General features: G+C 41.6%; 1 protein-coding gene across 7 annotated transcripts in view; it reads left to right on the top strand.

The window, feature by feature from the left end:
- The window catches only part of PPP1R9A (protein phosphatase 1 regulatory subunit 9A), a 255,370-nt gene that overhangs the window by 173,597 nt on the left and 70,816 nt on the right, over positions 1-10,957 (top strand). For all 7 annotated transcript variants that reach the window (XM_075587306.1, XM_075587305.1, XM_075587302.1 and 4 more), the window contains exon 8: positions 7,428-7,481. In XM_075587306.1, coding sequence (XP_075443421.1) covers positions 7,428-7,481 — 54 coding nt within the window. The remainder of the gene's footprint in view (positions 1-7,427; positions 7,482-10,957) is intronic.

The raw sequence follows: 10,957 nt of genomic DNA, 5'->3' as shown, positions 1-10,957 counted from the left end.
GGTTAAATCCACTCGCCCCGGGCGTGTAAATGTATAGCATTGTCAAACACTGTATATATATATATATATATATATATATATATATATATTATGTATATAAAAATAAAGAAAGAGCCTTCGTTGCACCCGAAATTTGTTCTAAAGTAGTCCGAAAATTGAAATATTGATTCAAATTATTTTTATTGTAGTTACTGTAGTTGTGATTAAAATGTATAATCTCTAGTGTGGACAGGGGTACATTAATTCTTCTAAAAGTAACATTTCCTATTACGCCCTGCTCATCTGCCCTGTTTCTTTGTCTTGTTTTCTACATTATAAGCTATTTTAAAGAAAATGTATAAATTACTCTTTTGAATGTAATGTACAATCGGCTTCAAATGTGTTTAGCAATCCTGCACCATTTGGATTGGCAATAATATTTCGGCCCACAAAGTTCTATTTCACCATTCTTGACATAGATCTTATCATCACATATAAATACATTTAGGGAGATATTCACTAGTGGTTGAAGATATCTGTAATAACGAGAAAACAAAATTCACCCAGCCTCCAAAGCCATATCACAAGCCATAAAACAGAGAAGAAAGGATTTTTACCATGACAATATGGATTTTTATTTATTTCTTTATTTATAAAATATTTTACCAGGAAGTAATACATTGAGAGTTACCTCTCGTTTTCAAGTATGCCTTGGGCACAGAGTTAAGACAAATAATACATAGTTACAAATACAGTTACATACTGTAAGTGAACGGGGTATACATTATATACAAGACATTGCATGCACAGTTGGAGTTAATATATATTGTAGGCGTATGTAACAGTTACAGACCAGATTAAAATGTGAGACAGCTTTAGTTTTAAAAGAATTTAGACTGGTGGTGGCTTGCGAGAGTCTCCGGTGGGTTGTTCCAGTTATGTGGTGCACGGTAAGAGAAGTAGGAGCGGCCGGATACTTTGTTGAGCTTTGGGACCATGAACAGTCAGATCTCAAGGGCTGCATGTGGTAGGGGTGAGGAGCTTGTTCAGATAGGTGGGTAGCTTGCCCAGAAAGTATTTGAAGGCAAGACAGGAAAAATGAACTTTGCGCCTAGACTCGAGTGATGACCAATCTAGTTCTTTGGGCATTTCGCAGTGATGTGTGTTGTAGTTGCATTGGAGAACAAAACGGCATATTGAATTGTAGAGGGTGTCAAGTTTGCTAAGGTGGGTTTGGGGTGCCGAGCCATATACTATGTCTCCATAGTCGATAATTGGCATTAGCATCTGCTGTGCAATACGCTTTCTGACCAGCAGACTTAGGGAGGATTTGTTCCTATACAGTACACCTAGTTTGGCATAGGTTTTGGATGTCAGGGTATCAATGTGAATCCAGAATGTTAAGTGGGAGTCAAACCATATGCCCAGGTATTTAAAACTAGTAACAGGAGTTAGAGTGGTGTTAGCGTTGGTTCTGATCTGGAGCTTAGTCACTGGAAGCTTTAAAAATGTGGTCTTGGTCTCAAATACTATTGTTACAGTCTTGTCAGTGTTTAAAAACAGTTTGTTTTGGGAAATGCAGCTTTCGAGATTTAAAATGGTACATGCATATAATTTTTCAATTAGTAATTATCACACAATTACTTATGGGGAACCCAATCCTACTTTGCCCCTATGGTCTACTAAGGAGTTAATGCAGCACCTACTCGAACATCATGGCCACTCCATAGCAGCCTGTTAACCATGGTTTTAGGACTGACGACAGGGAGGGCGAGCGGGTATAAGTGACCCGGACCTGGTGGTGCAGGGGGAGCTAGCCAGACCCTAATCCTACTTTTCAGCATAAATCACCAATGTTATTGCACCCGCTGGCATGGTGCAACAGGACATACACAATGAATCACCCACACGTGAGAGGGGCTGGGAATGCACCAGGGTTACAGGAACATTGCCTACATCTGTTTGGGATGTCAAAACCTTTGATATAACAAGGTGAGCTGCAGTACCTTATACATCAGAAATAGTGCCCATTCACTATACACCCCAAAACACCTGTGTCACATTACAGAAAAAGATAAAATGTTGACCATATTATGTACATCAAACATACATTCTACTCAATTTCATCTTTCTAACTGTTCAAAGACATTTCACTTCATTTTCTGGGGAAAATATACAGTTGCAGGCAAGCCTCATCTCATTTACAGGGAGGTTATGTGTTTTTTTTACATAGAAATACTCTTGTTGTCCAAATGGCTGATGTATAAAATACACAAGTCGCCATTTCAGTTGTCACCATTACAAAGTTCTGAAATGATAGGGATTTCGTCAACGAGTGTTTCAACTATACGTGGCACGTTTGTCTTCAGACAGGGTGTTGTAGACGCCAACTAAGAGAGTAATTTGGGTTGGTTCACCATACGAGAGATGAAATAGTGAGTGCGTATCCACTTGCAGCTGGCCTGTATCTTTTTCTATTAAATGTAAAATCTGAAACACTTTGAAGTGCCCACAGAGGCATGCAAGAAATTTCCCTCACAGCTACTGTAGATTATCCGTGAAATAGTTTCCTCACTGTTCCTCAGTATTGTTAAATACAAAAGTACACATAAATACTATAATTATCCCGTTCTTTCAGACAGCATGCATATATAAATTACAGTGGCTCCTTCTTTGAAAAACAAGAGCACAGTAAAAGAAATACGTGAGTAAGAATAACCCCGTACCTTAATGACATATTCACAGAGAAGTAGCAATAAAAGATTACTCATTAGTTCCTTACTGAATGTGGTTTATGTTAATGATCCCTTTCTTTAGGCAATTGCTACTCCTTACCGCCTTACTTTCTTTGGTAAATATCATGGGGTGTATGTATCGACATAGAGAAAAGTGTGTTTTGACGCACGGCTCCATTTTGTGGAGCAGAGCAGCGGTTTATGATAGAACAATTTCTTACATCTGATGCAGAGTTTAAGACTTGCACCACTTCAGATTTGGAGGAATTTGGGGCAGATAAAAAAGGAAAAAGAATAACGCACAGAGATGCAGAATGTGATACATCCAGGGTTTTACCCGGAAGACTAGGGGTTTGGACCACGTATGTCCAGGCTATGGGTTTACCTCGTAAACTTCTGGGTGGCAGCGTTCGGCGGTGGCATCTCCCGGCATCTCCCCCTTCAACTCCTATCAATATGCTGTGCTGCATCAAATGGCGCCGTGTTGCCATGACAACAGGAATGCTATGTAATGTCACAGCATCCCGTGACGCCCGTTGTCCAACGGGGCGCTTTATGAAGCCACAACATAATGTGGTGCCACGTTGCCATCACGTGAGGGCTCGGCACCATAAGGCGTCCCGTTGTCATGGCAACTTGACACTACGTGACGTCACGTAGCATCCCGTTGTCATGAAAGTGTGGCGCCATTTGACGCCGCACAGCCATATTGACAGGAGTTGCAGGGGGGGAAGTCAGAAGGATGCCGGGAGATGCTGCCGCTGCCGCCGCCGAAGGTAAGCGCTAAATTTAAAAATGTTATCTCCGAGTTAGCCTTCAGTAGAAGGGGGCATCCCTGGATACATCTCATTATAATCTGTGCACCATGTAAACTCCTCCTCACCTCCTCCTACGGACACTCCCCAAAGTGCTGGGGCAAAACTGGAGCAGAAGGCTTTGATACATGGTGCAGGGTGAAAATGCCACAGTTTGGGGATGGAATTGCCTTAAAATATAGACCACTGTGTTCTTTGTTTAGTAAACACATACACAGACTACTTATAGAAGCAAACATGAAGTAAACCTGGACAGATTCCCTTGGCAATAATTTCAAACCTTTGTATGCTGCAGAATAGCAAAGCAATGTATTTGGGGCCACTCAAAGTTTTCATTTTTCTTTAGTACCTCAACACAATGCGTATGAAGATGCAAATATAACCAATTTGTCTTGTAGGCCAACATTTAATAAAGGTTGATATACAGGTGCAACTGCCGGTTTTGAACCGCTTGCCTTGCGAATACTGCACTTTATTGCGTCCCACGCCGCGAGATTCCAGCGGCCAAACTAATGGCCGATCAGATTAACAACGTGGGGATCCCTCCATTTGAATTGGACTCGCGCTGTGTGAATCCAACCTGGCTTCACCTGTCGGTAACAGACACGCAGTAAGAGATAGACTGAATCAGTCACTCTACCTATGCACATCAAATTGGCGATCGCAGGACCTTTATTTTATTCTAATAATACAGTATTGTAGGAGGGGGTCTCCGGAGCTAAACCGCATTGATTTCAGGTCCAGGGACTCCCTACTTCCCGAGTTGCAGACCCCGTTATGCTGTGCCGGTATCCCAGCGGCCATGTTTAAATTCTCCTGCATCACAGCCCTCGTGATCGGGAGATTTAACCAGAGCAAGCGGATACCGGCACCCCATAACGGGGCCTGTAACTTAGGAATCAGGGGGTCCCCGGACCTGAAATGAATGCGATTCACCTCCGTAGATCCCCTGCTACAATAAATATGTTAATAAAATAAAAGCAGCTTCATTACCTTAGCGGCTAACCGCTATGCAATGAAGGGCGTAACCCAGACTACCTGGTAAATTGGGGGTAGAGGGTGTGGGTGAAGGGGGTTGTTGCCCCAAGGTGGGTGGTTGCCCACACTTGTCGCTGCACTAAAACGATTTACAGTGGCGAGAAAAAGTTTGTGAACCCCTTTCGATTTTCACATATTTCAAACCTAATATATTATTAGATCTTACTCTAAGTTCTAATAATAAATAAAGATAACCTGATCAAACAAATGACACAAAAACATGATACTTTTTTAACATTTGTTAAATAATAATATGTTTAATCATAATCCACAAATGATTAAAATATTCAATGTCCATGTGTGAAAAAGTATGTGAAGCTTTAGATTCAGTACCTGGTGGCAACCCCTAGAGCAGCAATAACTCTAACTAAGCATTTCCTGTAAGTGCTGGTCAGTCTCTCACAGAATTTTGGCCCATTCCGCCATACAGAACTGTTTAAACTCAGTGACATTTGAGGACTTCCTTGCATGGACAGCTCACTTCAGGTCCTGCCACATTTCGATGGGGTTTAGGTCCGGAATTTGACTAGGCCATTCTAAAACGCAGAATTTCTTCTTCTGCAGCTATTCTTTTGTAGATCTGCTTGTAGGTTTACGATCATTGTCTTGCTGCATGACCCACTTTTGCTTGATCCACTGTCAGCTCACAAACAGATGTTACAATGCAGAATTCATGGTTGTGTCAATAATGGCAAATCATCCAGGTCCTGAGGCAGCAAAACAGCCCCAAACATCACACTCCCACCACAATGCTTGATGGTTGGGATGAGGATCTTCTGTTCAAACGCAGTGTTTGGTTTTCGGCAAATATAATGTTTCTCAATGAGGTGAGAATGACCTACCTTTGATCCATCTGTCCAGAGAAAATTGTTCCCGAAGTCTTGTGGATCCTCTATGTGCTGTTTAGTGAACTTCAGACGGTTGCAATGTTCTTTTTAAACAGCAGTGGTTTCCATATGGTTTGCATATTGATGTAGTGTTCAAGAATTTTTGCTGGTGTTTTAAATTATTTATTTCTGGCTTTTGATTGGTGTTTGCTTTTTAATGTTGGATTATTTTTTGACTTTTGATTTTTTTTTTTATGCAGTTTATTTAGATATTTATTTTATTTATTCATAGTTTTGTTTTGGTGTTTTAATTGTTTATTCTGGTCTTGATTAATTGATTGGTGGTAATTTTGTTCGGTTTACTTTTTTATTTGTTTTTAGTTTGAGATTGTTTTGAATGATTTGGATCTTATTTGTGATTTTTTTTTTTTTTAGGTTGACCATTGACTGGCATAGTGTTAAATCATGCCCATATTATATGGGCATGACGTACCCACTGTGCCATTTAATTGTTTGATTGGCATTAGTAATATATTAATTTTGCAATATAATGTTGTTTTATTTGGGCCTGGTTTTTTTTTTTATTCCGTCACCATTTCATGCTATAGTGGTAAATCATGCCCATGGGTGGGTTAGCCCCTTAATTACTATAGCGGTTAGTAACCGTTAAGGTGATTAAGGGGTTAGGGGACATTACATTGTATTTTTGATTGTACTGCATTGTTTGTGGCAACAGAGGACATTGACGGTGATGAAGATGAGGACGGCCTTCATCTTGGCAGCATGGCAGGGGTGAGTGCAAGTTTTATTTATTTCCTTTCTGCAGCTTAATGTTTTATTTGAAATGGACAAATGCACTATTACTGGATAATAGTAATTTGACCATTAATATACTGTATGTTAGGGGCAGGGGGGTGGGGTGCAGAGGAGGGTATATTTATTTCAAAGTATTATTGCCTGTTATGTTTTTTTGGCCACACAGTTTGGTACCGCAGGCCAGCGTGGACCCCGGACTCCCGCGGGGATCACCCGAGGACACCCGCCGGCCTGTTGTATTAATTGTGTGGTTAAAAAAATGTAAACAATGATTTTATTCATGGCTCCATTTCTTTTGCGCCAGCCTTTAACTGGTGCAAAATCTGGTGTGCTTTTAAAGTACGTTTCACTTATCACTGCTTAGTAAATCGCGCTGACTGGCAAAAAACGGCGCGTTTGTCGGTTTTTTGCCAGATCATACGGGTTTTTTTGGCAGAAAAAATGCCTTTTACGACGCTCTTCACTGCTTAGTGAATCGCGCAGCAGGTAGTATTGGTCTTAAAACCCATTTATCGTACTTAAAAGCAGTTATCGCAGTGAATCGCCCCGATATTGTTCATATAAATTATGTGCAGATTGGTTCGCTCTCCATATATGCTGTGTGTATATATGTATACACAATTGTTGCGAGGGAACACACAGGAACTGTATCAACACCTGTTTTTGCAGATCAACAATAAACTCCATAATTTCCTTTTTGCCGTCAAACACAGCACAGCATTGTAATTCATTTTTGATGAGGAATTATTGTAACATGTTTTTACTATGCCGTAAAGCAGCAAATAAATATCCTTAAAATAACTAGAGATCTATTGAAATACATGGAGTACGGCGTGCCAGGCAAGGCACAGTTAAATTGGAGCACTGTGCCTGTTATGTAACATGGGAATGACTCACATCTACATTACAGGAGTGAGGTTAACGTTGCTTGTTTTATTTTACGTTTTATTGTGACACGATGGATTTCACTCAATATTTTGATGTTCAAGTGCAAAAGTACCAAGTGCTATTGTACGGCAGAGCTCTCATCTTTAATTGAACCGCGACACTTTTTATCTTTTAGCTAGACATTTTAATTTACAACCTACTGCACTGCAGCATTTTCCACGGCCTTCTGCTGTAACGTACAATATGCTCGCTGGCTGCGCTGCCTTTATTAACACCAAAGCACTTGCAAGCGTGTGTTGCTCATTCTGTGCTTTGTTTTTTTTTTCCAGTTACAAATCAAGCATGCAGTCACGGAAGCCGAGATTCACAAGCTAAAGACAAAGGTAAGATTGATATTCTCATTATTTGTCAGGACGCAGCGTGAAGGAAAGGATTAGGTTCACAGATGTAATAGCATCTGTTATGTTCTTCCGATATAAGGAGTTAAAAAGAGAATCTGGTAGACCAGTGGTGCTGAAGTCCAGTCCTCAAGATCCCCCCAACAGGTTATATGTTAAGGATATCCCTGCTTCAGCACAGGTGGCTGAACAGATTGAGCCACCTGTGCTGAAGCTGGGATATCCTTAAAATATGACCTGTTGAGGGGTCTTGAGGACTGGAGTTCAGCACCCCAATAATATACTATAATCATTCAATATACCTGTTAATTACTGAAGGAGTCTACAACATGGGACAAAGTAACATTTCAGCACTGAGAAGGTAACGTTTGAGAATAATTTTATGGTTCAACAGCACCAGACATGCAGCATTGCCATCCATATGTCTAGCAGTGAATTCAAACATTGTAAGAATTGTCAACTCAACATACACCAATATGTTCCAGTCCAGACCAGCATTTGCAGTAACCATTTGCAGAACACAATACGTGTCCTGATTAAAAAAAAAAAAAGGGGGGAGGGGGGAGGGGGAATAATGGTATAAATAAGTTTGCTGAATGAGCAACCGATTAGTACTGTATGTAGGTTTGTGCTCAGTGGTTTCAGAAACATGCTGTTGAGGGGATCTGAAAGCGGCAATTCAAGCAGCTGGTTTTTTCAGCATTTTATTTTTACATTGGATTGAAGCAGGGGGTCTTAGGTGCCAAAGTCCATTCATTTCAGCTCCGTACCCCTCTGCTTCCGGAGATACTAACCTCAGTTGGGGGTGCTGTACACGCTCCTGCTTGCTGGCTGGGTTCATGTAATGGCGGATTGTCAAAACTCCCACGTCCTGTGGGCCAATAGGAAGTCGTGACATCATCCGGTGAGGCTTCCTATTGGCCCGTGTGATCGGGGGGGCTTTATACTTTGCCAAGATTCTGGCATCTCCTTCGGAAGTAAGTATCTCGGGAAGCGGGGCGTCACCGGAGCTAAAATTAATGGGTTTCAGTTCCGGAGACCCCTTGCTTCAATCCTATGTTTAACAAAAAGGTCGCTTGGATTGCTCCGTTAAAGCAGCAGTGTGTGCATTTTATTTATTTACTTATGTTAAAATATCTCTTTCCCTTTCCAACACTGATTTTATTTAAAAAAAAAAAACCCTTATGTTCCGTTCTAGAGATAATATTTATGTGTATATATATATATATATATATATATATATATATATATATATATATATGTATATGTATATGTATAATTATTAAATATTAAGTATCTAACCCCACAGACTTAGAATTAAGAAAATCATGATTGTTAACACTAAAAAAATAATAAAACTGTACATAGATGCAGGATATGCTCAGGGGAGGGGGAGAGCTGCTGTTTTAACTGATGATGGCTTCACATATTCATTCCTGTTGTTGTTCATATTAAACAAACATTTCCAGCATTCTCTGCTGGCAGCCGAGGAGTTAAATCTTCCAGTTTGGGTGCTGTATTTGCCATGCTTTGTAGGATCCTACACTGAGCAGGTTAAAGAGAAGAAATTATGTTTGTTTGCTGAATAAAGTCATCAGCGCAGTCTGATTGCCATATCAACAGGTTTGTTGATTGATATTCAGTACATGTTTTGCTTACAATACATCATTCCTTCCCGGGAAAGCCAATTATGTAAAGAATTTGCAGCGATGGTAATATTTTCTGTTTCAAGTTTCTAAGGCAAGCCATACTGTATGTTACTTGTAAAAACGTAAACATGTATTCAACACTACTATGAAACGTATATAAATCTGAAAGCAATGAAAAATAAACTAAATATAGAACTGAAAAACTTTGAACAATATGTCAATCTGATATGTCGAATGTATCAAAAAATTGATTATAAAAAATACATATATAAATTTAAAAAAACATACTTACTTCAATAATCCTGTGATTTGTGAAACCGCCTTTGACAGAGATGGTTACAAGCACAGGGGGGGGGGAGGGGCACAGGGGGGACACCGTGGGGAATAACAGAGGGAGGACAGAGAAATCACAGGGTGGGGGGAGGGTAACAGAGGGGAGCACAGAGAAATCACAGGGTGGGGGGAGTGTAACAGAGGGGAGCACAGAGAAATCACAGGGTGGGGGGAGGGTAACAGAGGGGAGCACAGAGAAATCACAGGGTGGGGGGAGGGTAACAGAGGGGAGCACAGAGAAATCACAGGGTGGGGGGAGGGTAACAGAGGGGAGCACAGAGAAATCACAGGGTGGGGGGAGGGTAACAGAGGGGAGCACAGAGAAATCACAGTGGGAATAAAAGTGGGGAGCACAGAGAAAGCACGGGGGAATAACAGAGGGGAGCACAGAGAAATCACAGGGGGAATAACAGAGGGGAGTACAGAGAAATCACAGGGGGAATAACAGAGGGGAGCACAGAGAAATCACGGGGGGAATAACAGAGGGGAGCACAGAGAAATCACAGGGGGAATAACAGAGGGGAGCACAGAGAAATCACAGGGGAAGAACAGTGGTTAGCACAGAGAAATTAAAGTGGGGAATAACAGAGGGGAGCATAGAGAAATCACGGGGGGATAACAGAGGGGAGCATAGAGAAATCACGGGGGGAATAACAGAGGGGAGCACAGAGAAATCACAGGGGGAATAACAGAGGGGAGCACAGAGAAATCACAGGGGAAGAACAGTGGTTAGCACAGAGAAATTAAAGTGGGGAATAACAGAGGGGAGCATAGAGAAATCACGGGGGGGATAACAGAGGGGAGCATAGAGAAATCACGGGGGGAATAACAGAGGGGAGCACAGAGAAATCACAGGGGGAATAACAGAGGGGAGCACAGAGAAATCACAGGGGAAGAACAGTGGTTAGCACAGAGAAATTAAAGTGGGGAATAACAGAGGGGAGCATAGAGAAATCACGGGGGGGATAACAGAGGGGAGCATAGAGAAATCACAGGGGAAGAACAGTGGTTAGCACAGAGAAATTAAAGTGGGGAATAACAGAGGGGAGCATAGAGAAATCACGGGGGGGAATAACAGAGGGGAGCATAGAGAAATAACAAGGGGGAATAACGGGAGCACAAAGAAATCACAGGGGGGAATAACAGAGAGGAGCACAGAGAAATCACAGGGGGAATAACAGAGGGGAGCACAGAGAAATAACAAGGGGGAATAACGGGAGCACAAAGAAATCACAGGGGGGAATAACAGAGAGGAGCACAGAGAAATCACAGGGGGAATAACAGAGGGGAGCACAGAGAAATAACAAGGGGGAATAACGGGAGCACAAAGAAATCACAGGGGGGAATAACAGAGAGGAGCACAGAGAAATCACAGGGGGAATAACAGAGGGGAGCACAGAGAAATCACAGGGGGAATAACAGAGAGGAGCACTGATAAATCACAGGGGGAATAACGGGAGCACAAAGAAATCACAGGGG

The sequence above is a fragment of the Ascaphus truei genome, chromosome 2, assembly GCF_040206685.1.
Source record: "Ascaphus truei isolate aAscTru1 chromosome 2, aAscTru1.hap1, whole genome shotgun sequence".
NCBI classification, from domain to species: Eukaryota; Metazoa; Chordata; class Amphibia; order Anura; family Ascaphidae; genus Ascaphus; species Ascaphus truei.
Note: the sequence above shows the minus strand (reverse complement) of the source record. Positions and strands in the feature narration are given on the sequence as shown.